General features: G+C 34.8%; 1 protein-coding gene across 4 annotated transcripts in view; it reads right to left on the bottom strand.

The window, feature by feature from the left end:
- Positions 1-482: 482 nt before the first annotated feature.
- PCDH9 (protocadherin 9) overlaps positions 483-27,630 on the bottom strand; it is a 737,828-nt gene continuing 710,680 nt past the window's right edge. For all 4 annotated transcript variants that reach the window (XM_014965920.1, XM_014965922.1, XM_014965921.1 and 1 more), the window contains one exon: positions 483-6,906. In XM_014965920.1, the coding sequence (XP_014821406.1) occupies positions 6,533-6,906 (374 nt within the window). In that variant the 3' untranslated portion in view covers positions 483-6,532. The remainder of the gene's footprint in view (positions 6,907-27,630) is intronic.

Raw genomic sequence — 27,630 nt, 5'->3', positions numbered from 1 at the left:
GGCTTTTTTTTACCATTGACTTTGATAGAACTAAGGGTTGCCAATGACAGTTCCCACTTTTATCAACAATAAATGTTTGAGCTCCTCAAAGGGGCACACATTCTAGTTGATCCTTCTACAAAACAGCTGTTAAATCAGCTGGCTGTTCTAAATATTATCCTCTGAGTGTAGAGTCTCTCCCTCTCCCATCTGAGACTTAGTATCTCTTTACCAGCAAAATGAAGAATGCAGGTTTGCTTATGAGAGCTACACTAAGCAAGCCCTAAGTACTGTATTATGCATTTATTTTATGGCTGATTTAAAGAACAGATCTCATCCCAATTTCACTTGTGAATAAAGACAGAAAGACATATAAAAGCAATTGGGTCATTCAGAGTTGCATGAAGAAATGTAATCTCAGCTTTCCTTTAAATTTGGACCATGTACAAGGAGATAGTAAACACATAAAAAGACACATTCTTAAAACTCAGATAACTAATAAATTTTGTTATAGGTATATATTTAGACAAGAAAAGAAACAGTTATAATTCCCGTACAGTACTTACCCATTTTAACATTATCACATGGTTGTACAAACAGGATTATAACAAGCAAAAGAAAGCACTTTATTTAATGAATAAATAATCAAAAGCATTGGTGAGGGTAGTCTTAAGAATATGCTGCTTCATACAGTTTAAAGTACATCAAACAACAAAATCCATAGTCCCAAAATTCCATTAAATAATACTGAGTAATTATGTGTTGATAATATTTAAGTATATATATATAATCTATATATATATATGTGTATATAATCATATCATTATGAGTAATTTAGATATCTATTTACATGCCATGCAATATTAGAATGTGTTGCAATACCTAGGCACAACAGGTGGCTTTAAGAATGGTTATGGAAAAAACAAACCAAAACAAAACAAAAAACCAAACCCAAACACATTTTTAAAAATGATGGATATTACTTTCTTTCAGTTCTTTCTTTTCATGATGCACACTGAAAATTTGAGATCTTTTCTGGTAGTTAAAGACATACTTTTTCTATTGTACAATTAGGTAGCAGTAAAAACTTAAAGCTGTAGTTAGAGTAACGAGATTCTGAAGTTAGAGAAAGCATTCTTGTTTCAAAACTTAGCATATGACGTGCATGTCTGTGATATACTTCTCACTGTGAAATTTCTCAGTCCTGTGAAATGCTGAGCTTCTCCTACCAGAAGATGCTTACTGCTGTGTTCTAAAGAAAACCAGTGCACTCAGTGTCTCAAAAGAGCTGCACAGTATTTGGCAGGATGAGGATACATATCAGCACACAAGTTCTATTAGTGTCCAGTGAAGTGATGTGTCTATATCAGTTAAAAGAAAAAAAAATAATAAAGAGCATCTAATTCTGCATTTATTAGCATTAATTCAAGTTTGTGAATAAACTACATAGTGTTTTAAAACTCTGTAAATTACAAATTTGCTTCTTTTCACACATTTGCTAGCCTGCTGCATATTGAAGGACTTTTTATTCCTTTTACTAATTATGTGAGGGTTCCTGATATTTTGCTTTGTAAAAGGTTGAAAAAAGTCTGAAGGATCAGAATCTGGCCGTCTCTGTTATGATCTTACTATGCTCAACTGGTTGAAAACAAAGTATAAAATGGCTTCTCACAAGAAAAACCATTTATAATATAAGTAGCTGTGTTATATAAGGTATTATATTTCAGAGAAGCCAATCTGGAAAAAATCAATCCACTCAAATAATGTGTGAAAAAGGTTATCTTATGATTTTACAACGAAGCATCTACCAATGAGATTTTTTTTTGAACAAGTGGGAAAGTCAAAGGTGGTTTTGAATTATGGGGTAATTACATTTGATAAATGTGTCCACTAAGGTGACCAGCAGTGAAAGTTAATAAAACTAATATTAATTGAGTTAGAGCTTAACTGTCCATGATATATTGAGCTGATTCACACCTCTGGGTGATACTGTATCATGTTTTCCGTACACTAAAATGCCTTGCTCTGCTCTAGAATTGGTTTCCATTTTGAAGTGTTTTATTACAGCAGCAAGGACTGCAAGCATATAAATTAAATAAAGTTGGGACTTTGGAACACAGTTCTGCTGAAGGAGTGTATTAAATAAACTAGAAAGAATCGAGCATTCCAAGACAATGCCACGAGTACTCAGTTGGTTTTACTGTCTGAATTGGCACATGTGAGCATGCGTGCTGTAGGCTTATTTTACATTATGGCAAGGATACATGCCATAAGAAGGTTTTGTCAGCTGAATTAGGTAAATATTTTGAGGACATAAGGAAATCAATCATCACAGACCACTTGTTGTTCTGTCTGATCTGGATATGACACCACTGCTGTGTTCTCATGCCAATAGGAATATTATTATAATCTATTTTCAGGTATTAGATGCTACTGTCTAAGGCTATTAGACCCTATCCCTATGCCTTTTGTCATTTCATGAGTCCCATGGATACCATGACATCACCTATTGCCCTGTCCCATGATTCTCACTGCCTCCTCTTTTGTTAAAGATACTAGTGCCTCCCTTTGTTCAAACCATCCCAAGATTTAACTTCTTGTTGTGATCCTCTTTTCCCTATTTCTTTGTTTTCTCATGTCAGCTACATCAGTCTTTATCCCTCCTGTTCTTTCCTCTCACAGAAATGCATTTCCTGCTTTTATGCCATTTATGTATCTGGACCTTCCCGAGTTTCTCTATTACAGTTTTGTCTACTCCATGCTCAAGTACTTAAAACTCTTCCTTATCATGATTTCTATTAATAACTTGTTAAAAGCAATAAACACATCAACTAAGTAATGTGAATATAATTTTCCTCATACCTATTTGTTAAAATTGATGTATATTTCTGCATCTCCCTAATTCTATTATATTTCTTCATCCCCCTTAATTCTGCCCCATGTATTTCTTTGTCTGCTTTTAGACAATTGCTTGGGAAGGAGGTCCTGAGTGCTCTATCTTTAGTAAGAGATGATACAGCGTAGGATTAAGTAGGACTAAATGACTAGATCTATGCAGGCCTTCCATTTTCTATTTGGACGAAGGGCTTTGGTCAGTAACAGTAAAAATAAAGGACTACTGAAGAAACCTTTGGTTTATCTTCAAATGCGTACACTAAGAAATAAATAAATAAAGGGCACTCAATGCTCCTAGCTGAAAGAAAAAAAGCTAGAACGGGCATCAAAGAGGCATCCCTATCATGCCAGGTTGCAAATAATGTTGTTTAACCTCAAAGCTAGTAAGCTTGAATAGTCACCAATATTTAGCTGCCTTCTCATTCTGTGCAGTGGGATTTTTAATATATTTTTAAAGATCCTCACGTGATAAACAACTGAATTCCTGTCAGGATTTACTCTTTTTTTTTTTTTTTTTTTCCCTTAATTTTTGAGTATTAGACAGCAGTACTGGTATTACTGATCAAGCGAATGTATGGACACGCTGAATACATCTTTAGGGCCAAATCCAGATTCTGTGGAAACCTCTGGAAAACTTTCCTTTATTTTAAATGGGATTAAGATACAGTTCTCTGTGCTGCACATATTTCTTTCCTTCCTTCTCTCTCTCTTTTCTTGCTTTCCTGTCTTTTTTTTTCTTTCTTTTTTTTTTTTTTTAATAGTTATTTCAAAGCTGGGTAAGGCCTTAAAAAAACTAATATTACACAAAATAAAATTTTAGAAAATGAGATGAGAGTATTTTCACCTGCCATAAATTCAAATCATGATTTTTTTGCTCCTCCTAAACAGTTTGACAGCAGCACACAGTATTAAAATTTGGAACAGAACACAGTTTTCTTTCTGTAGCAATAGTCACATCATTTACTTTCTATTCTTCACAGAATCTTTTTTCAAATATATTCTGTTTAAAAAGGCACTTATAATTTAAAATGGTGCTATTTGGATTTTCAAATACTTATTATATTTCTGGTTTTAATATAGAAGTCAGGGCACCACTGCATTAAAACTGAGCATCTTCAAAAATAGTTTATTTTTATGGATACATCCTTTTCAAGGTTTCTGGGTTGGTTTTTTTTTTTTTTTCTTTTCTTTTTCCTTTTTTTTTTTTAAACTGTGCTGCAACAAAGGTGGTTATATAACCACACAAATTTTCCTTATAAGAAAGCATTTACCATATTTTGATATGACTTTATTCTGCTCTCAAAAGAAAGACAGAGGTGTGGTAAGTGCTGATTTTTCTATATGCTACCACTGTACTATTACAAAGAGTTGTGGAAGGACGCCTATTACATGTGTTTAAGTATGCCTAACAAATCTGGGCTAGATTCTGTCACCTTTAAGCTGGGTAAGTAACACTTTACCCAATTAAAATAACTTATTTTGGAAAAGTTCCTACTTTCCATAGGAATAACAGAATGTAGTCCTTAGGATTTATCATTTGTTGTATATTCCATTCTTATACGTATCTATATGAACCAAATGGACCATGATATGCTTAGAAAAATAACTGGAAAATCAGAATGAAACAAAGAAACAAACCAACTAATGACAACAGAAAGAAAGATAAATTAACAGGAATTAAGTCCCTTAGGCATCTGCCCAAGAACTAACACAACACAATCAGGAATTCAGAACATTTATTGCAAGAGCTGAATAACTAAATAACGTTGAGCTGGCAAAGCAGTAACAAGGATAACTGGTTAGATATTTATTCTGTCAAAGTCATCAAACACCCCTCACAAACTGACATAAGTACTGCAATAAGCAATGCACCCCTAACCCATTTTTATGCCTTTTATATTGTGGAGGGGAAAAAAAAGCCTAAGAAAAAAAAAAGTGAACTGCTATATACAAAAGAATAAAGAAGAAAAAAAGTTTGTGTTTTTGATAAGAATAAAATCACCTTCAGATTAGCTGAATTTGTTGCTTTAAGACTGATGTTTCACTGTGGCATAAGCAACTTGCTTTTTTCTGTAAGGACTTTTTTTTTTCTTTTTTTTCTTTTTTTTTGCATGCTATTTATTTGTGTAAATCATCTGTCATGCCTTAACAAAAACCATCTAAAAATGTTTGGATTTGGATTTGCTTTGCGTGCAACTTAGATCTTATTAACATTAGGAGTCACTCTGCTGGTTTGACTGAGGTGACATGATACTGGTACCTGCCAGGCATTGACCAACTATGATAACAAACAGTTAAACAGCAATAATTAGAGATTTAACCCTTTAATTCCCCCAACTAGCCTACCAGGAGAATGCTCTGCTACATCATGAAGGCACAACACATTAAATATTCTGTGGCTATGGTCTAAAAACACTTGTGTACTACAACATTAACGCAGATGAAGATCAACACAAATGCTGCTGTTTCAGCAATACAAACTGTCTTAAGTATAGACACACACCTGCCCAACTGGAAAAACATGATTATTGTATTTTGCTCCTGTAGAATTTCCTCCGTATCTTCCAGCTGAGATCAATGTCAGCTACTACTCATTAAATGACAGACTGCAGCTAATTTGATCAAGAAATCCAAACAAAGAGCTTTTCCTTCCACCCACCACCACAAATTTAAATATTCTTCCTTTCTTTTGCAGTTTTCCTATTTTATGAAACGTAATGGAAGTTTTTTTAAAAAATTGCTAAATTTTTAAGCCCTTACACAAGTCCTTTCATTTCTTAATATTTAAAAAAAAAAAAAAAGAAAAGAAGAAATTCTACCTGTGTGTTGGCATCATTTGCTACTACATAGAAAGAAAAATCTTTTTTTTTCTTTCTACAATCAATTTTCCCTCCACCCCACCACTCCTTTTTTCACTTTTAACACAAGTGTTTTGATTTCCTTGGAACATTGTGTGTCAGACAGACTACTAACACAGAAACACCATCACTGAAAATAAAAGCAAAACAACAGGAAGCAAATGAAGGAAAGTAAAAAGCAACTGTGAAGCACAGAAATATGCTACAGTATCTTTTCAAGTGAATGTTATAAGTACACAAAAATTGTAAGTAATAATTGTTCCTATTTACAAGTATTTGAACACTGATTGACTCATAAGTGTCCACTAACATTGTTAATAGCACAATAGGTTTAATGTTTACAGTTTCAGTTGTTTTGTTTGCAATGTGATCTCAAGTACAACAGTCCCAGCATAGATCAATGACAACAAAAGCACAATTTTCTAACTGGATATGCTTTTCAATCATTGCAATCCACTGAACTTCCTCACTCTCTCACTCTCCAAATGAATCTTCTGTTGTTCATAGCAGCAGTCCAGGGTCAAAAAACAAACAAACAAACAAACAAAAAAGGATATTTGCAAACTGGAGAGATCTCTGCAGATTTTAATCATGTCTATTTAACAAAACCACACAACTAGTAGAAACACTCTTTCATGTTGCAGGACTTCATACCTCCCACGGTGCTAACATAAAGATATGCATATCTCTGCTAGGTGAAGCATAGTTCTAGAGGTCTACCCAGTACATAAAGCTCTGACACACACACAGTATTAGCAAGTCTAAATAGGCTAAAGTCATTGGTCCAAAGTAACAATTTCTTATAGCTGGTGCTCCTTTGGACTCTCAACAGCTCCTGAGGCCTGTTTGTAAGACTTCAAGTTGGCCAGAGGAATGTCAGTCATGTGGTTGCCAGTGTTGAAATGGCCCTCACTGGAACCGTACTGCTTTCGGTCACTGAACTGGTTTCTGTTGCTATCTTCTTTCCAGGTCCTCGTCAATGTATGTCCATTAACTAGTTTGTCCTTCTTAACCCATTCTTTCTGAGGTGCAAAGGTGGAGAGAGGAGACTTTGGCTGTTGGTATGGGCCCAAGCTGGGAGGCATCCAACAGTTGTCTGAGTGACCCAAAACCAAGCATTCTTGAGTACACATCTCTGTAGCTTCAGCTAATCCTCGTGGCCCAAGAGGACCATCTGTAGAAAAGAAACAAACAAACAGAAAGAAGAAAGAGGGAGAGAGAAAAAAAAAAAAAGATATCATATTAGATTGTGGTATTTGGCATTAAATTCATACACCTCATTAGAAAATTAACAATGATTCTGCAACAAAACATTGTGCTGGTAAATCCTAAATATATTTTCATACTGTTAGAGAGTAGTTGCCTTGTAGGGCTTATACTCTCTGTATACGCTACCTACGTAGTTTCCAAAAGTGGAAATACAGTTCAGTTTGCCCTAAGATATCAGTCTCAGATCCTACTAGCTGCCTTCTCATTCTGTGCAGTGGGATTTTTAATATATTTTTAAAGGTCCTCATGTGATATACAACTGAATTCCTGTCAGGATTTACCTTTTTACAGTCACGCTAAGAAAATAGAGCTAGGTAGGTGAAACAGTCAGAGGAAATAAACATATCCTTGCAGATTCTGAGTGAGAATGAATGTTGCTTGTAAAGGCCTATAGTTTGGATGTATTCTCTTCTGTTTTCAACTCACTTTACTGCTGCAGAGTCTTGGTGTACTAACAGCCTCCCGCAAACTGAGAAACATTTATGCTATCCAAAAATGGGCTTGCTCAAAAGAATGGTCCATATGCAAGATTATTCTGATGTCTACCGTTTTACAAACTTGGATTGGTGCATAGTTCTAGACATCTGCTCATAAAACTCTGATGCACACTCCCAATAAGTAAGAGAGAAGTTAAATATTGCTGGATTTAGTATAAAATCATTAAACACTTCAAAACATTTTAACCAAAAAGAGAATAAAATCTGTAATTCTTCTCATCATTAAACCATTGTATCCCAGATAGCTGCTATGCAACCATAAAAATCAAGGGGTAAATTAAAAAAAAAGGCGGCTCAGGTAAATCTTGCACTTGATAAAGAACTGTTCTCATAATTCCTTGTAAATCAGGAATATAAGACCACAGGATACAGAAATAAAGTCTGCTGAAGTACTATGCATATTAAATATCTATATAATTTTTCACACACTACTGAGGACACAGCTGGCCAGCTGCAGGCATCTTGCAATCAAGCAGACAGGTCACCCCTGTCTTCAGCAGCACTAAATTCCTCTCATTCTTGCTGCATTTGTAAATAGCTGAATTTGTTCATCTGATCAGAATGGAACCAGGAAAAAGGCAGAGAAAATCACTTTGTGTGTCTTTGTTAGATATTTCTCAATATCTAAGACATGCTTTCTCATGATTCTTTGCTGTTCAAAATTACTGTTTTGTAATTTTGAGCAAGAATTTTGAGATGCTTTTTCTTGACTTCAGAGTAATTCAACTGGCTAGTGCTGTAGACATCGGAAGATTTACGGAGACATTTTTCCCTGATTAAACAGCCCTGATTAAACAGGAAGGAAATTATAGATTGATTTTTGAGAAAGAATTTTAGCAGGTAAGCATGAATAGCAAAGTTATGAAGCATCTTAAAAAGCAGTACTAATCAGAAGAAAAATGTCAGTAGTGTACCAGCAAAAGAAAATGTATCTTTATAATAATATAATTGAGACTCAAAATTTTAAGTGAAGACACTCTAACACAGATTTCTCTGTTACAATGCCAAAGAATATTTCATGCTTTTGTACTTCATGCATATACAATAAATTACCCTTAGTAACAGATCTTTTTCTGAATACTGAAATTATCCCAATTAATTTTATGGAAATTGCTATTCTTTCTCAGTCGTTTTTTTGGTTGTTGTTGTTGTTTGTTTGGGGTTTATTGGTTTGTTTGTTTTTTAACTGACACATAACAAATTAGTAAATTGCACAGGTTAACAATCCACTGCTTTTACATACAGATACAGAAAATGCATTTGGGTATATTTCTACGTGTTAAAATGTAATCAGTTAATCTTTTTATCTCTGAATAGTTTTTCTTTTTGAATATCTGGAGGATATACAGTCTGCTGTTGATGTGACAGAACATAATAAAACATAATAAAAGTTGCTTCTGCATTCCCCATATAAGAAAATGTCCTATTGCTGACAACTAGAACATGAAAAATAATAGTATGAATGCTACTTTCCATTTAAGTCAATGCAAGGTGAAAAAATTAACCCAGAACCATTAGGAAAAAAAAGAAAAAGCAACTGCAAACTAGGAGCTTAGCAGAGATTTCAATGAGAACCAGGAACCTTGATTCTAAAATGAGAGCTGTGGTAATTCCCTGGAAGACAGAGATTCTTTTTTCTATAAAGCTCTTCTTTGAATCTTCTAGTATGAAGTTATAATCAAATTCAGGCAGGTACTTAGTACCAAAAAAAAGCAATAATAATTAAAGCAAGTACTCATAGTATATTGTTAACATTTCCAAAGGTTAATCTATAGGTTAAAAGCTGATATTTTTTTTTCCAACAACAGAAATTTAGTTTTAATTAGTTTTTTCCCATTTTCAGAGGAAGAAAGTGAGATGTGGCAGAATTATTTTCAACCTTCCTACTCTCACAGTACAATACTAACTTGCTGACCAAGAAGGAAACGTTTGGCAGGGATTAAAACTTTTGAAACACAAAGAAAACCCTTCACAACAGAATGACACATTTCAAGAAATACAGTGCATGGACTCTGTGCTTCCAGTCTACAGTGGAATAAAAGGTTGACAGGAGAACCTTCAGTACTATGGTTCTGAAGGGGAGATGTTACTTTTCCTGTTTAGTTAAATAAATTTCAAGAGATAAGACATTTATTTCCATTTAAAATTTAAATACATGATAAATTCGTTTTACTTAGAACTAAATATGCATGTGGCCCTTTGAGCTACATGTTGAACTCTTTGGAAGATTTACTTCATATCTTTTGCATTCTTTAGAAACCGTTCTAGGCAGTTAATGCTGTTAAACTTGGAATGGATTTTAAACATCCATTGCTTTAGCCATCCTTAGGTTGATAAAATTTCTGGACAGCACTGGAATATTTAGATATCTGTTACTGTGAGCAGCCCACAGGAATGGGGTAACAAAGCTGAGATGATTGCCTGTTCAGGAGAAGCAGCTTCTTGGTTTTATTTTGGTTTAACAAAACACCACTGTCCCACTTAGACTTCAAAAATTAATTATTGTATGCAAGTCCTCCTCCAGTCAACCTTCCCTATGCAGAAATTTCAACCAAAGGGAAGACCAACCTTTGCAGACAGCCAATTACAATTTTTGTATGGATGTAGGACAGTTGTAGACAGAGTGAGGCCCTCAGCTTTTAGGAGAGGACTGGGAACCCCAAGGGAACACCTGTGGGACACTTCTTTTAGCTGTATCACTTTTCAAATAGCTGTGAGGTATAGTGTAATTCTGTACACACCTCTACATATGCCTGTATGTAAACATCTATGAATAAAATGCAAGTCTAGAACTGAGAACTGGTTCTGACTCCTACACAAGTGAATATGCGTATTTTCTAGTACTCTGGCTCATGCTTTCCAATCTGTAAAATGTAGGGAATATTTACTTGCCCTATTAAAATATTGTGAGGTTTAAATTTCCAAAATGCCTTGCAAGACTTCATCTAATATATAATTAACAATTATTTCTTTAATAACTTTTGGGTTAAGCCATCACAAGAGAAAAAGAAATCCACAAACTATTTTATTTAGAAATGCAAATTGTTAAAATAATACATTTTACTGTTGAGTTACTACAAGGAATGATCATGCTTACTGATTCAGGAAAAAGGCAGTTTCATTCATAATGTGTGTGGTGCCTGTCACACCTGATCTCCAGTTAAGGCTCTTAGATGCAAGCATAATGTTTTTGTATATATTATTGTTAATAATGGTGGTGATCATGATTCAGAGGACTCTATAAATGTCCTGCTGTGGGACACAAGACAAAGATGAAAAACAGATTTAGGAAAAAAGGACCTCAGCTACAGGGAAAAAACTATCTTTCAACAATATGTTTTTTTCCACTTATGTTTTGTGTAATTATGTTCTCAAGTATTGACAGTTTATTCTTTTCTAAGACTCCTTATTATTCAGGTTGCTATTCAGTAGCATAAAGTGAAATGATCATAAGCAGTATGATGGGAGAGAGATCTTCTGGGGGTTGCTTGCACTGAAGAGTTGGCTGCTTTGTATTGAGAAAGCATAACGTTGCCTTAATGGTAATTATCTTTCTCCTCCACCACTGCTGAACAATAGCTTTCACCCGATTTTCTAAACTTGTTTCATTACCACATACAATGACACCACTTAAAAACCTGTTCCTGCTGCTTTAATTTTATAATTGCATTCATTTGTTTCCTTTCTCTTCATAAAAATGTCACTGAAATTTCTGTATCAAGTTTTTCCACACTGAAGTACTTTATTGATATGTGGGCCTTTTTTTTTTTTCCCAAAGTATTTGTTCTCTGAACAATCCGTAATACATGAGGCTGGTTATCAGTCTTGGCTGCTTGAATATATAATGACACAAGTGCTGATAAAACTGTACAAGCCATCTGTCTCTGGAGTTAAATGTTTTGAAAGCAAACACAAAAGTGCATAACAAACACTCCCTTAAATTGTCTTTGTAAATATTTATATCAGATCTTACCCAAAAATGCTTTTTTGTTGTTATTTTATTCTGTTAATAGCTGTCAAGCAGATGCATGACTTGCCTACTCAAAAGCAGACAGGTGTAAGAAGGAAAATAATGTATGCCACTCAAGAGCCGGTCATACCCTAATGCTGGAATTTCTGTACGGTCTTTTATCTCTTTTTATTATACCCAGAAGCTAAACTGCTATTTCATTGATTAACTTACTGCTGCAATTAGCAACTAGCTTCTGGTGTGTTGACCAGCTGCTTTTCAACCTGCTTCTTTAAAACTCTCTTTCTTAAAGCCAGAAAATTTATTCTTCAATTCTGAAAGAGCCAAGTCCACAAGATAAGTTCCAGTCCGTGGGACTTTTTGGTCTCAAAAGAATGAATGGTTGCTCTTTGCCTGAGGGCACTAACATTAAATATAGTGGATTTGAACATGGCTACAGTTGTGTTTCAGACAATCATATTTATTTAACTTTTCATATTGCATCTTAAAAAGAAAAGAAAACAACAGCAACAACATTTTCAGCTCTATTTAACCTTAAATACAGAAACCTTTCTTAAGCTTTCATGGGCTACTTTGCTGAATGACCTTTTCTAAGACCACATGTTTTTACAGCCTTCCCCACATATATTGGAACTGAAATGACATTATTATATTTCATAGAGGTTTTGCAACTACTGTATATATTATATATAAAAACTGAAAAACAGTTTATAATGAAAAAGATTCTTTTGGCTTTTTTTTTTTATCAGCCAAATAAATGATAAAGACTGATCTTTGTTTCTAGTCTGTTAAAAAAAAAAATAATCCAAGACTACAAAGCCACACGCATGCTGTGCTGGATGTGTTCACTTGGTATCATTAATTAACAGCAAGATTAGGTGAATACTAAAAAAATATTTTTAGTGACTTATTCTATGGTCATACTACCTGCCACAGTCAGTGCTGACAAAATCACATTCTGTCCCAAGATCACCTTGTTCCAATGTCCCTGGATTCCTACCATTGCTGCTACCAGTTTTGGTAGACTTATTACCACCACCTTGTAATCCGCTGCTTCTCTCCTTTCTGGAGTTGCATCGTACGTACTCAGGTACAGATCAAGAAACCCCTGCTGGTTCCTGTCCCCTGTTTTGGCCCAAGCTTCTTTTCTTTTCATCACTACTGAACTAAATAATACTGCAAGGTGAGCTTATATCAGTATTACTTAGCAAAAATAAGCTGCCAGAATCCTTAGTTAGCACAATATCAGGAGGGACAGGAAGCCGGTGAGTAAGGGTGTGTGGGAGGTATTGCCCAGAATAAAGCAATTCAGCATCTAAAGCATTTTCTAAAAAGTCAGGAAAGCCTGGCAGAATAAGATTTTCTATGCAATTCTGTGAAGTATTTAAGTGATCCAGACAGGTTCAACAGAAATGTGGGTTTCACAGGCACACATCCAGGTGGGTTTTGAATATCTCCAGAGAAGGAGTTTTTCCTCATGTTGAGATGGAATTTGCTGAGTTCCAGTTTGTGTCCATTGCTCCTTGCTCTATCACCGGGTACCACTGAAAAGAGTAGCAGCCTAGACAAACTTTTTGTTTGTTGTATTTTCCAAGGCAAGACTCCTTCCAAGAATTGACACCTTCCAAGAAACGGAATTTATTTTCCAGTACTTTTGAGAATAAAGGCTTTGATTTCCTAGACTACGTACAAATTCCTTGGAAGAAATTTTGTGGCCTGTTTCTGCAGATGGGAACAAATAAGCTGCTTTATCTACTGTTCAGCTAGAGGCAGAACAGGTGCCACAAGACTAAGTTTGCTTGTTGCTGTGCTTAAGCAAATACGCTTAGGAAAATAGATAGTTCAGACTACAGGTAGGCCACATTTACATCTCTCTACCATCTAAACATACCCTTGAATTCAGCTGCATGTTGTTATATTCCTGGTTTAGTCTGAGATTTTTAGAACAGAAATTATTTAATTCTGAATTTATTTGGTACTTAACTCTTACTGACATCTCGGAGTAAGAATACATTTTTATAGCCTAGTGGTAGTTCCTCCTGGTTGTTGGAAAAGTCACAGAGATTTAGCCAAATACTACCCTCAGATGTCCATAGAAGACAGCAAGCCCATTTCCTAATCTCTATTGAACACACCTTATGTGACTGCTGAACTTGTGAGATACCAGGGGTTAAGGTTGCTGAGGGTTGTCTAGTCTTTATGAATAGATGAATTGACTAATTTTAGGCTTGGGACCATTCTGTAGGCAAGTTACCATGCTCTGAAATCACAAAGGCATGGTCCATACAATCGAGGGTGTAGGAAGATGCCACAGGAGGTGTTCCAAAGTAGCCATGGTCCCGAGTGGTGCTGAACTGCCCACTGAACAGCTCAAACCTGGATAACTCGGTGCTCTTCACTGGTCAAAAAAATCCACTTCTGTTACTCATCACAGATTGTACATTGCCTATCTTCAAAACTCTATGCCACCTTTTTTTCAGAATTCAACCAGGTGAAACTCTATACCTTGTAGTAAAAAAAGTAGGTTCACTAGATAATCTAGTGGTTGTTCCTGGTCTTAAAAATCTATGTATCAGCAAATATTAACATGAAAGTGTAACTTTCTGTATAAACTTTCACTGACGAACGTAGCCAATCGTAGCATACTCTTTAGAAATACAGAAGATACAAAATAATATCTGGGATTGCTCTTCTTGTTTAGTACATTCTGTCATTAAAAACAAACAAACAAACAATCAAGCAAAGCCCCACAAACAGCTGCAATTTGTATTCTCAGCTTAAGTGTCACATTGTGGATGCAGACAGTCATCTACCAGGGAGACCATGAGAAAAGAAGTGCAAACAGGATTTGACGAAAAACCCCTTTTGTTAACAAATAAATAAAGATTAAATATTTTACACATCTCTCATACAGATTGCATTCTTTGGTCACAGATGAAAAGTCAACATTTGCAAATGGAAATAGTTCAAATACAATAATACACGGGCAGCCAGAACAGCAGATTCCCTCCCTGAGAGGATATTGTTATTTAGACAGACTTCATGGCACACAAAGAGCAGACAGCATATCTTTATAAATTTGCACCCATCTTCAGCATGGCATGGAACTCATCCATCTTCTTGTACACTGAAGCTACTCCTATGAAGAATACCATCTCATCTAATTTTATTTCCTCAAAATTAGCATTTTTTCCTGCCATACATTTAATTTTAGCAGGACAATCTAACAAATCAAAATTCCACAGATGATTCAAATGAACCTTCTAAATTTGATTGGATCATTTAATGAGACCAAAGCACAGTCAGTGCTCAAGTATTTGGAATAATATTAATTTTCAGTGTGACTCTTTTTTCATTATATAGCTCTTCATTTTGCTGCCTAAAAAAGTCTGTATTCCCAAAAGGTGATGATGGATGGTGATAATAAAATATTTATAAAGCATCCCATGGTCACAATCATTTACCATCTTTTTTCTCTTACAACTAAATATTTATGGTACTTGATCAAAATATTTTGTTGAATTGATTTGCAGACAACCTGCTGAGACAGCACCACTTTTGAAATGGTCACATATACTGATCTATTAATATGCCCCAAACATGAACCTGCTGTCAGTTAAAAACAACTTAAGTCTCAATTTTGAAGGTTCTGTCAACTGTTTACCATAAAATAAAATTTTGGTGAGTGATTTTGACAAATTGCATTTAAAAAAAAAATAGGAATCAATGTGGAAAAAAGGTATGATTCAAAGGAGAAACTGGCAGAATTCTGTGAAACTGAGCTGAACAATATATATTTCAACATTCTAAGTTATGTGAACTTTTTATGCAGCTGCTGTATGCCTGACCATTAACTCATACACAGCAGAAAAAATAAAACCAGTCAACTTGAAATTATTAGATTTTTATGATTTCTAAAAGAAGTCTAAATTAAACACTATTTTTTCCTGATCCTTTTTTAACTTATAGCAAAATCCTGATCTTCTGACTTGTGATAAATACAGATCATGCCTTGAAAGCAGGAATGATAGTCTATGATTTTACTGAAGTAAGGATATCGGCTTTACTAATCTATAACTGAATAAAAGCACAATTCATCATCAGATACATATATGTGATGAACTGTGCTATCTGTACAAATATAAATAATGTGATGGGTTTGTATATATATATCACATATATTTTTTCTGTATTTTTACTTTTATTTATATTTTATATCTTTATATATTCTATTTATCAATCTAAATCCTTTATCTTAATTTAACAACACAATGAAATGAAAGAATACAGTGAAGTATATCGAAGTGAAAGGAATCCCTCAGAAAATTAGTAACTTAATTGCTGTGCTCGTTGGGTATACAGTCATCCTCAGTCATCCTAACTTCCTTCTGTTACCAACGGAGAGAGAAGCATTTGCAGGAAGTGATTCAGCCCTCTGAAGACCTGACTCACTTTCTGGAGGTTATGAGTTTCTGTCCATTGATAAAAAGGGACTGTGATTGGATGGTGATTACATATAGCTCTAGGTATTTAAAATTGATGTGATGAGTCTATCTCTTTGTTGCCATTCCAGAAGATGTTAGACTAATTCAGTGTGATCTTTTGAAAATGCACTTGAATAAAGATTTTTCCATTATAAGCAAAATGGTTCCAACAGCCAGTGAATAAATCAGCTGACAGCTACACTATCCAAAGTGCATCTCAAGCAGTGCATCTATTATATTTTAGTAGTTTTATTAGTTTATATTAAACTATTTTGATGAGTCATTCAGTAATTCTCCCCAAATATCTCCAGTTCTTTTGTAATCCCCAAATATTGCCAATTTTCATGTAATCTTGAAATATCACTAATAATAATAATATTTGGCCATTAGCTCAATATATACTTCATAGCTTAAGAATAAGGGGGGTTTTATCCTATTGCAATAATGTTTTTATAGGAGGTATTGTATTCTAGTAAAATGTCACTTTTTCTTTAGAAGGACACCACATGTCTCAAAGTTGCATAAAACTTTGTTCTTTCAAGCAAGTTCTAGAAATAGTAGTCAGCTAAGCACCCAACAGAACTTGATGAAAAAGACTAGAGAACCACAGAGTCTTCAAAACATAAGCTTACTGTTCTTATTATCCACCATGTAGGAAATCAGTGTAAAGACCACAACAAGAGCTATCTTCTTATTTCATCACAAAAATACTAGCATTCCTCATTAAAACTAACTTTTATGGAAAAGGTTATTTTACCATAAGCATACAACTTCCGTCACTGTCCTACAGCCTTTCCAGAGTTCCAGGAATTTGGTCCCAGATTTCAGTATATTTCTGCAGTCCTATAAGTTTCACTTTTTCTCAAATTGAACAAAACAGTTTTATGAGGCACTCCTGGTTGGGGCTGTCATTTTGTTGCTCTTCAAAAGTAACAAGTCTGGGTTTTAGTATTGGGAAAATAGTTCCAAGTTATTAACTTTAGGATCTTTAGCAAATTTATAATGTAAACCTGCCACCAGGAACAATCAGTGTAGCTTCATTTCAAATTCTATCACTCAGTTCTATTTTTGAACATTTGGACCTATTTCCTAAGTATTATTTTCTTAGCACTAGATCAACCTCTGTACAGTGGCAAGTGCCAAAGTACACAAATTCCCATGATTTTTGAATAAAAAAGTAGAAAAATTAATTGCCTACTTTAAGGAATATATGAGAAATGAAAAAAACCCAAATTCAATATCAAAAAAAGCTACAAATCTTATACTCCAGACATCAATTGCATATGAGCAAAACAAAAATGCAGAGATATACTACAGTGTTTAAAAATGTAATGTTTCTAATTAAGAAATATAATTAAGGCTATTTTTGCACAGAAATATGCAATTCATTCTGTAATTGGGTTAATTACAGTTATGTAAACAAACATTACATATACGTTGAAATGCGTCTTTTTTATGAAGCCCTACTACTAATGTACTTTTCTTCACACTTTCATATTTTCCTATTTTCCTTCAGTACAATTCAGACCAAAATCAAATTTAGGTTAAACTGAATTTGTTGCAAATTTGTGGCAGATGCCTTATGTGTAAGTGCTATTATGTAAATAAGTAGCTTAACTGACTTGAAAAGACCTTTTGAAGTACATTTCTCTTTGCAGAATTAAGATCTAAATCTGGGAACTCGTTCTCCTAACTCAAGCTACGTGAATCTGAGTAACTGAAGTACGTAACAAAAGAAAGTGCTTCGATTAGGTGCCTAGTAAGCTTGATTATATTGTTGATTTTGTCTTCTATTTTACACAAAAATGTATGCTTGATAAATTTCACGGGACAGACACAGATGTCAGAGATGACATTAAACTAATCCAGAGACGAAAGAACCATTTCCTAATTCTGCTTGTATAATGGCCTCTCATTTAGTTCATTTTGTAAAATTCAGCTCAGTGCCAGCTGAGTTGTCAGAACTGCAGGCGTATTACACAGTGAATACTTGAAAGTGCTTTCCTTCGTTATGTCTGAGCTACACCCATGCTACAGTTTTTTCCTTCGTTTTCTTTAGAAACTGTGTTCATTTACATCATATTTTCAGAAGAGATATCCATAAGTGTCTTAATGAGCTCATATAGTTTACAGTAAAACTGCCATTAAACAAATGTTCCCGAGTCAAAACACTTCCGTTTTATTAAACCATGCTTGAAAATTAGTCTGTGCTGTATTTAGTCATTACTTTCAATATATAGAAAATTAATATGAAAGCAATTTCTGTGTATACTATTTTATAAATACTTTTGGGTAGTCGCACAGTCCTATTGTAATTCTTGGCAAAAGCTGTACTTCCAGGCTTTCAAGTCCTACCTGGAAGACCGAAGGAAAAAATCTTTGTGATTCCAAAGAGTAAATCAAACCATATTTCATATGAACAGTGAATCCACATTTAATGGAGGCTGAAAAGTTTCTTTTGTCTTCTTTCTATTCAATGAAAAATCTCATCAAACCAAGCCTTCCACACCTCTTACACTTGTTTTTTTACTGTATTATATTTATTCATGCAATAGAAGCTAGAAAGTAGGCCACTTAGAGTTGTGTCCAAATCTAACTACACAGTAAAAAGATTGTCTGAAATTAGTGCACAAAGTGCACATATGGTAGGTCTCCACTAATACATTTAGGGATATAACCTGGATGGCATCTCCAGGTGCCTGAACTCTTTTAAGCAAAAAAAATCAACAGAAATTAAAGTTTTTTTAAATTGATTAAAAGGGATCGAGAGAGATGCTAAAGGAAGAATTGTTACTATGAGCACAGATCTTGAACACTTATACTTGTAACAGGCTGTTTACATTCTCCTTTATGATTGTACATGGCTTGGTTTCTCAAGTAATCAAAAAAAATCATTGGAAGATTGGGAAATTTAATTCATGTGTAAAGCAATTTTTGGGTAGAATCATACCAAGAAAAAATGTTGTTCTGCTTTCCTTAAACCATTGTTTTGTATAATGCCAAAAACCAAGATTTAAGACCTGCTTACATCCTTAGAATTAATTTCATGGTTGTAAAATGTGGCTAGAACAATAATTTCATATATTTGATTTTACTGCTTTTCTCTTCCATCTTGTAATAATAATAAAGAGAAAAATTAATAAATTCAATGCATAATATAATTTTGAGCACATACTTAGGGAGGTATGTTACAGTCTTAACACATTCAAGCTTCTGAAAATAACGGCAGTATGAACAGCTTTGTTCTTATTGAACTTATTGAAAACCTATTGCTTATTAAGCTTACTGAAAAACTATAAAGCAACTCAGATTAAGAGCCTGAAATGTGGTTTTTTTTTTCTTGCATTAAAAAAACCCACAACTGATTAACCAAAATATGAAAAGTAAATTAAGAGTTGCGGTTGCCAGATTTAGTTCACTTAACATTTCCACTGTTTCACCTCCCTGACAGGAACTACGGTGCAGATGTTAATTACCATTTATAAAATGCCTTGTCAAAACACCTAAGAATTATTGTTCCATTAATAACTTTGTCCTACACTTCGGTTTAATGAGTGATTCGAGCTGAGGAATGCTGAAAAGGATCACTGACACTTGGTTAGGACACCCAGTCTCTCCCTGCAAACCCCAGCCAGTAATGCATGGCTTTGAGCCAGCAATTTAGCTTTAGAAGAGGAACTACTATAAAATTGTAGTTGCGAGGGAATTAACAGTCATATTTAAGAAGATTATTACCCTTGTATCAAGTGAGTAAATTTATTAAATGGTAACTTCAGAGGCAGCAAGTCATTTAGAAACAATGCCGAACACTTAAGAGCACAATGACCTCTCAGAGATGCCAGAATACTTTATTGGTAGACAAACAGAAGTATTCCAGGCCAATTTATTTGATAATAGTGATAGGCAGCTGTTTTTCCACACATTCATTGGACACATACCTCTTCTCTTTTGAAATAGGTTGGAGTTTTGCTACTGACTTTGTTGGGTGTAAAACTGGGTCTTTTGTCTCTATAGAACACCAAATGAATTTTACTGGCAACCCCGATTTAGGAAGGCATGCACTGAAAGAAACAGATCAATTCCATTGTGAACTGGAAGTCATTCCTTTGGCGTTTAGCTTCCCTATATACCACACCAATTCTTCCTTTACAATTTCTTTAGCTCAAGACTCTATTTTTTCCAAGTTGTCTATATACAGTTCTGCTTGCTCTCTTTTTCACGTTTTCAACTAAGGTCTCATCAGTATTCCTGTTTGTTTCTCCAAAAAACTGTTTCCTCCCACCATCTTCTCAGCTGCCTGGATGATAAGCCCTTCTCTTACACATTTATATCACTGAATTTATTTAAAATGAGTGAGGGGCTTCTTTTTTGTACTTTAGGTATAAAATTAAGATTACTTAAATACAGAGTCATAAGTAAGGTAGGATTCATTCCACACTAGTGTTCAGCTCTAGTCATCTTAACTGACTGTGCTAAGAGAAAGCTTCATCCTGTATATTTGCAACTTAAGATATCAAGGTGAAGTGCTACAGAGAAGCCAAGTACACAACTGAGATTCAGATTCAGATTCAGATTCAAAATTTAGATGTCTATAACACATGTATCTACATAGATACATGTCTTTTCTAATCTCTCATTTTAATTAACAGCAATTGTGTCAATCCTATCAATACAATATAGTAATTCACCAAACCAAATGTGCAGAAGTGAATCTAAACAGCTCTCTATATTATACTGACTGTTTTGACTACATTTCCATTAACCATAAGGAGAAGTTAAGGTACATAACTCTGATGTACACACCTCCATTGTAAATAGCTAAATTTAGCATTTGCATCTGGAGCTATGTCCTACCCTCAGCTTTGCCATAACATGTCGCTGCTTTGAGCTCTTCATGCGTACATAAAGATTAGGAAATCTTCCTTTATAGAATTAATTATTTTTTAAAACAAACTGCTATATCAAACCTCTGACTTTTTATTTGCAAAATTAAAGCCATTGAAGTAATTAATTCTTCCTGAGCTCTGATACTTTTAAGTGGATTCTATCCAGACAGAACAGAACTCTCACTCTGGCAAGGCTTTTTGATGGTCTCAAAACACATGCCGAAGAGTTTCACGACAGTTTCTCCAGAAAAAAAAATATTTTTTCTGCATTGTGACACAAAAATAGGATGGAATTTCACAGAAATACGGGGGACAGCATTCGCTTTCACAATATTGCAGATCTCTGTCACCATAGCAGTATGGATTTCTGCAGTATTAAGGGACCAAAGCTGTAGCTGTAGGACAGTGGGCCAGGACAACAAAACTGAGTCAGTCAACAGCTGAACATTCTGCTAATGGTAATGGCTTTGTTGAGAGCAAGGTGAGATGACAAACCCTTCAAGAAGGTTTGAAAAGATGGATTACATCCTGAATGGCATTTAGTCCCCCATTCCAGCATTAAGTGCTAATAGTATTCCTGATTAAAATGGAAAATGTTGTTTCCTGCTGTGGGGAGAAAAATAACACTGAAAGCAGAAAACACCTGGCAGACACCTTGAGTATGAAACTTTTTATTAAGCACTGTATATTTTTTCTTTGTTAATTAATCTGCTCACAGTCTCAGGTAATCACTTGGCAAAGTTCAAAGGAACTTTACTTTCTGTCAGTTGCTATACCTGTGTTGTCAAAGAACATGGGAAAGACATAAATATCTTGGTAATTTTTCACTGCTGGCTTGCATATCCCTTCCACAGCGCTCTTTTTGCAGAAGGCATCAATGTTAAAAACATTATTTGTTCTAATGGTTATGCACCGACAGTGTATTTTCTGCATCCTTGTTAGTTTACTAAGTAAACCTTCAGGGTTCCACTATTTTATAGCTAAAAGATGGAGGTAGTAAGATCTCCTTGTTGATAAAATGGATTAAGTAAGACTGCAACACTTGTCTGCACAAATGCCCATGCCAGCATGGCCTGCAGCAGTCACAGTATCAACTAAAAGTACTTAGCTTAAACTTCATGCTAACACTGTTGAATATCACCTAAGGTTCCCTGCCCATACTTTGTGTGCTTTTGTCTGATACCTGCTGTTTACTGGGGAGGCATTTAGTACAGTCAAACAGGCACAATTAATCAGAGGAAAAATCCAAATTCAACACCAACCAATTTTATAAATATGTGAAGTATGAGATGAGTGCTACCCGACTGGGATGTCATAAATGTACAGTCAATCTCAGAGGAGAAAAAAGCAAGCACAAAATACCACAAATCTATAAGAATTGATCTGAAGGAATTACACAGAATTAAAAAGGAAAATATAACACCATGACAACTGAGAAATGGAAAGATGTGCCACATCAATTTTAAGAATGGTAGGTTATGTGAGATTACCATGGCAAATTACTTCATTTTTAGAAGCAAAGGAAATTGAGTAAATCTCATCTCTCTGGACTTCAGTAAAGCATGTGATGAAGTGCCATATAGGAAATTATTTTAGTTTAGCTAAAATATATGCTAATAGAATGTATAGGTTGATTTGAGATGTGAATAGATGGTGCTGAAAAGGGAAGTATGGGGCTGGAGAGAGGTTCCACACAATTTAGTCTCAGAAATAATCCTAAATGAAATTTTCAGTTATGATCTTGATATAAATATATGCAAAGGGCTGATATAATCTGCTCCTGACCTAAAAAACTAGGACGTATCATCAGTAAAGACCAAGTTATCAAAAGAAATAAATAAAGAAGATGGGAGTCTTTCTTATTAGGGAAGACTAGGAGATTTCAGCTTGTTTCATTAGGAGAAAGAAACCAGAGAGAGAAAAAGGTAAGTGGAGGGGTAAACAAATAGAGATGTAAAATGGCTTTGTAAATTAAGAGATAGTATTGTCATAGAATTAATCTGAAAACATGCTGTCTATGATAACAGACTACTGGACCCCTTCCTAATATTTACATTATTATATTGGCAAAAATGCCAAAAGAAAAACAGCAAACCTATTTTTATTGTGCATATTAGTGGAAGTTTATACTCTCACATTTCATTTCTTAATGTCTGACTACAGTTATGGCAGCGGATGTATGATGGAAGTCTGCATTGTAATAAAGTATTAAGACACTATAGTCACAATGCACTGTTTCTAATACAAGATAGATAAAAGGATTTATAATTCCTTACAGAAAGAATATGTAGCATTAAGGATAAGAATTCTTAGCAAGATGGTGGTTTTCTTCAGTATGAATGTTGTCCAGCATTCACATACTTTTGAAAAATCTCATCTGGTAAAAGAGGCTACTAGAAGTAGGAATGATCTGATGAAATACTGGCATTTGTAATTGAAGAATACCTTTCAGCTAATCATCTGGATTCTTTGAACAGGCTCTTTTAGAATGTGATTCATCTGAACTCCTTTAGGTTTTACTTTACGATGAGACGAATCGTGCCCTGAAAGTGTCTACTTCTCCCTGCTGACTACTAAATTACCCAGAGTGCCCAGATCAGGTGTATACATGGGATCCTTAGCTTCTACAGCCAAAGCAACAGAAGACAGATCTTTCAAAATATCTACTGAACCAAAGACAAAGTGTGTGACCAGTGACACTATGTCATTTAGTTCTTCTGTGTCTTTACTGCTCATCTATAAAACAAGGATAATAGAATTTCTATACCTTACAGGGCAATGCAGTGGGTTGCAGATTACATGGCTCTCTAATACCATGGCAATGGATTCCCTATAAGTACTTAAGCCTCTTCTGGACTGTTAAATGAGGAAACCAAGAAGAACAGACAGTAAAACTTGCAAACCAATTTCTTTTCAGAGAGGGCCATTTGACATCTCCCTGAAGCAAAGCGCCATGGAAGGATGAGGCTTGTGTAAAGCGTTCTATGATTAATCATAACAATAACAGTGATTTTTTTGAAAGAGGGGGTATCCCTCCCTACTGAATAAGATAATACACACAGGATATGTTATTTCTTTTTTGTCACAAGCTGTTCCATTTGTCTCATGATTCAAGTAAATAATTGCGGCAGCAACAAAAGAATCCTTTGTGTTCATTGCTCACTGATACATGATACATCCTTTTAAATTTTCTTTGTCCTCTTTGAAGACAGCTATCAGGGAAATGTCTGACAGCACTCAAATCTTTAGTGAAAAATTAATTGCAGCGCGTTTCTAGTGTTATACTGTGACTCTTGTGATATGTGCTTGTTTCATGTATGCAAACACTGATTTTGATCTCATTTACACCAATACCAGTTGACTTTAGCTAAATTACTCCTAATTTACCCTAGAACCACTGTCAGAATCATCCTCATATTTCAGCCACAGCTTACAAATCTCCAGCAGGAAAGCGCTTTTTTATTGTAAGGGTAAATTGGCATTCATCCAGAATTCCCTGGGAGAAAGGGTTTTTTAACCACATTGATTTAGAGAAACATAGAGGCCTTATTTATTTAAAATCAGGGATATAAATATTTTAACAGCAGCAGCAGCCATAAAGAGAATGCAAGCATTCAAAGTTGCTGCAAATAAAAAATTCTCCTGTTAGGTTGTCTAGAGCTAATGGCTGATGATAGAATTTGGAGAGAGCAGAGAAATAGGTATAAAGAACTATTTGTCAATATTAAGAACAACACCACTATATTTACAATCTGATGTTTTAAGCCAAAATAGACATTCTTTTCTCTGTTTGATGTCAGGAAAAGTTATCTGCAGCTCACAGGCCTGACTTCAAGTCTTCTTATGTCACTCAAAAGAAGTACTGAGATAACTGTGCTAGAGATGACAGACTAGTAACCCCTCCAGCAAGCCCGACCTGTGGGGGGGTGTCATGTTTTCTGTGTCTGGGCTGAAAGCACTTTTCCTACTTAGAAATGCTCTCTTTTGTTCACCCGTAGTGTCTGAAATTCCTTCTCAAGAGATATCAAAGGTTGAAATTCATCTCATAGAAAAAAGGTCTCTTCAATTTCCATAGGAACAAAGAATCACAAAATGAATGTAAAACTTTTATTATTTTTTTTTCTTCTCAAGGCAGAACAGCTCACAGAAGTCACAAACCAGGTCCCAAGCTATATCAGCTGTTATAGCACCACCACAGTTAGGTGGCCCCCTCTGTAAGAGACACGTAAGAATAAGCCAATACTATTCAATCTAAGCCATATAAAAAATAATGAAAGATCAGATTATTTGTAACTACGCATTTGCAACATACATTATTGCTAACCAGACAACTGCCAGGACACAAACTGATGACTTAATGAGCTATTGCATTTTAATAGAAAGATTGTCTTTCTCTCAACGCATTTACAACCATTTTACTTGTTATAATAAATTATCACCCTAAATAAAACATAACAAGTAGAGAAACCTTATAAATTAAAGAGACAGAAAGATTGCGGAGATCAAGCTCAAATATCTATCTATACATGTCAAATCACATTATTCAAACCTTATCCTGAAAGATCAAAAATAGAGCTCCAAATCTTGAAAGGTAATAACATTACCAATTGAAAGGCATTCAGAACTACCTCACTCTGGTCTGGCATTTCTCTTATCTTAAAACAAAATTTTCTTAAGATCAAACATATTCCTAAAACAGTTAAAATACATGGCTACAAACATGGATAAGTATTTTATTTTTTTTTTAAAAGAGCTTACATCAGAGAAACTTTCAAAACTATTAGTGCAATGGCAAGCTTTCCCAGTTTAATTTTCAACAAGAAATCTAAGAGATTGTCCTAGTAATGGCTTTCATTTACATATTCATATTCAAATCCATATTGGCAAGATCTTAATAATATACAGTTTCTGCTTTTAACATAAAGCTGATGCTATTTGCAGATTCATCAGGGGATTTGGGAGCCTCTGCTCTCCTCCGTTCAAACTATAAATCTTCATGTCTTGCATCCTCTCAGGAACTCTCCCATTCCCCACAAAATTTCCAAAACCCATTTGCTTGTCCCGAAGTTCCCCTTCTGTTGACCTTATCTATTGACCACAAACAAATAATACAAGCAAATAATAAACAGCAAGTCCACTGACAACCCAACACCAGTCAGAGCAACTGCTCTGCAGGCGCAGTGGTGCCACAGATAACCTGCATCGTGATCATGTGCCCCAAGACCACAGGAGCTGCACGTGAGCTCCCCGCAGTGGCTTCCCCACCACAGCATGGTTTTGACAGAGAGAATTACAGATACTCTCTGAATGGTGGGTTCTTCATATGGCTTGCTTTGTTTCTGATTAGGGTCAGCTTAATTTTTAGAAACTAAATAGAAGATGGACAGATGTCTTGAAGACTTTTAAATCAAAGTCCCTTGTGTTTAAAAGACTTTTGAGCTGTCATTTCAGAGGACAATTACAATTTGTCTTGTAATGTAAGCACTTCACTACCTGAGCAGTGATTAGGTGCTTGTTCAAATAGCCAGTGACAAGCATTAATGACTTTGTTAATTATTTCCCCTCTCAAGTGTCCTATTCTTGGGTCACTGAGAAAGCAGCAAAGGGAAAAGTGACTTCTGCCCAATCTACACAACAGAGACTTTATTGAAATTACCAGTGATACAAGCTTTTAATGACTAGTTTACAGCAGAGCAAAGTAAATGGAATATAAGACAAAAGGACCCTCACACACAATCCTTAGAAGTTCTGGTAAAGCTACTCTGTGAACGTAGTTTTGGAGCATCTGAGATAAAAGCAATAAAAGTGTCTTTCAGCTCTTATAATGGGAATGCTGTTTCTTAGGCATAGCCTCACTGTAAGTCTATCAGAGCTCTCTCTGTATTCACACATCATTCCCAAACTCTAGACATATAGACCCTGTTAGCTGGATCCTCTAAGGGGCAAGTCATTGCTTTTTTCATCTTTACAATCAAAAGGATTTGCTTTGCTTTCACCTTTTCTTAAGTCATGTAATATTTGCACAACAGAGGGACAGATTCGAAAACATTCATGTTCCTTAATAATTCCTTCATACATTTTTACAGAATATTTACTTAGAATTTGATTCTGGTTTACCTAAACCCATCACCTTCAAAACTCTGGACAAAATAATAGCATAAAACCCAACAAATTAACAACAAAACATACATCCTTAAATGCTCTCCTACTCTACCAACATTTATTAATTCTTTTTCTTTTTAACTTTAAAACATAGAAATAACAACTCCCAATGAATGAAATAAAATAGGAAGCCTGGTGCCTTTTTAAATTACTTATCTTTAGTCCTGTCTATATGAGGAAGCATTTAACACACAGCCATACTGAACACTATTGCACGAAATATACTGGGAGAGTGAAATACTTACTCTTTATCAACAGGTCTTATTTCTGAATAAGTAATATCTAAACTAGAAATATTGTATGACTTTTGTTCCATCAAAAAAATGGGTATGATTATGGGCATTCTCCCATGAAGAGAAACAGTACCTGAAAATATAACTATAAGGAATACAAAAAATGTTTTATTAGGCTAATTTCCAGACCATAGTCCTGGATGAGCTTTTGGGAAATGAAAAATACAAATTATTATTTTCAAATCAGCAAATACAAAAGATTCAAGACACTCCAGCACACTCTTCAGAGTATACATTTTATGTGTGATTAATATAAAAAAAAATAAATCAGATCACAGCTAAATGTGCCAAAATGTGCCAAATGTGTCACTCAAATAATTCATTAATGGTAAGCTGA

Source organism: Calidris pugnax, unplaced genomic scaffold, assembly GCF_001431845.1.
Source record: "Calidris pugnax isolate Ruff unplaced genomic scaffold, ASM143184v1 scaffold20, whole genome shotgun sequence".
Taxonomy (NCBI): Eukaryota; Metazoa; Chordata; class Aves; order Charadriiformes; family Scolopacidae; genus Calidris; species Calidris pugnax.
Note: the sequence above shows the minus strand (reverse complement) of the source record. Positions and strands in the feature narration are given on the sequence as shown.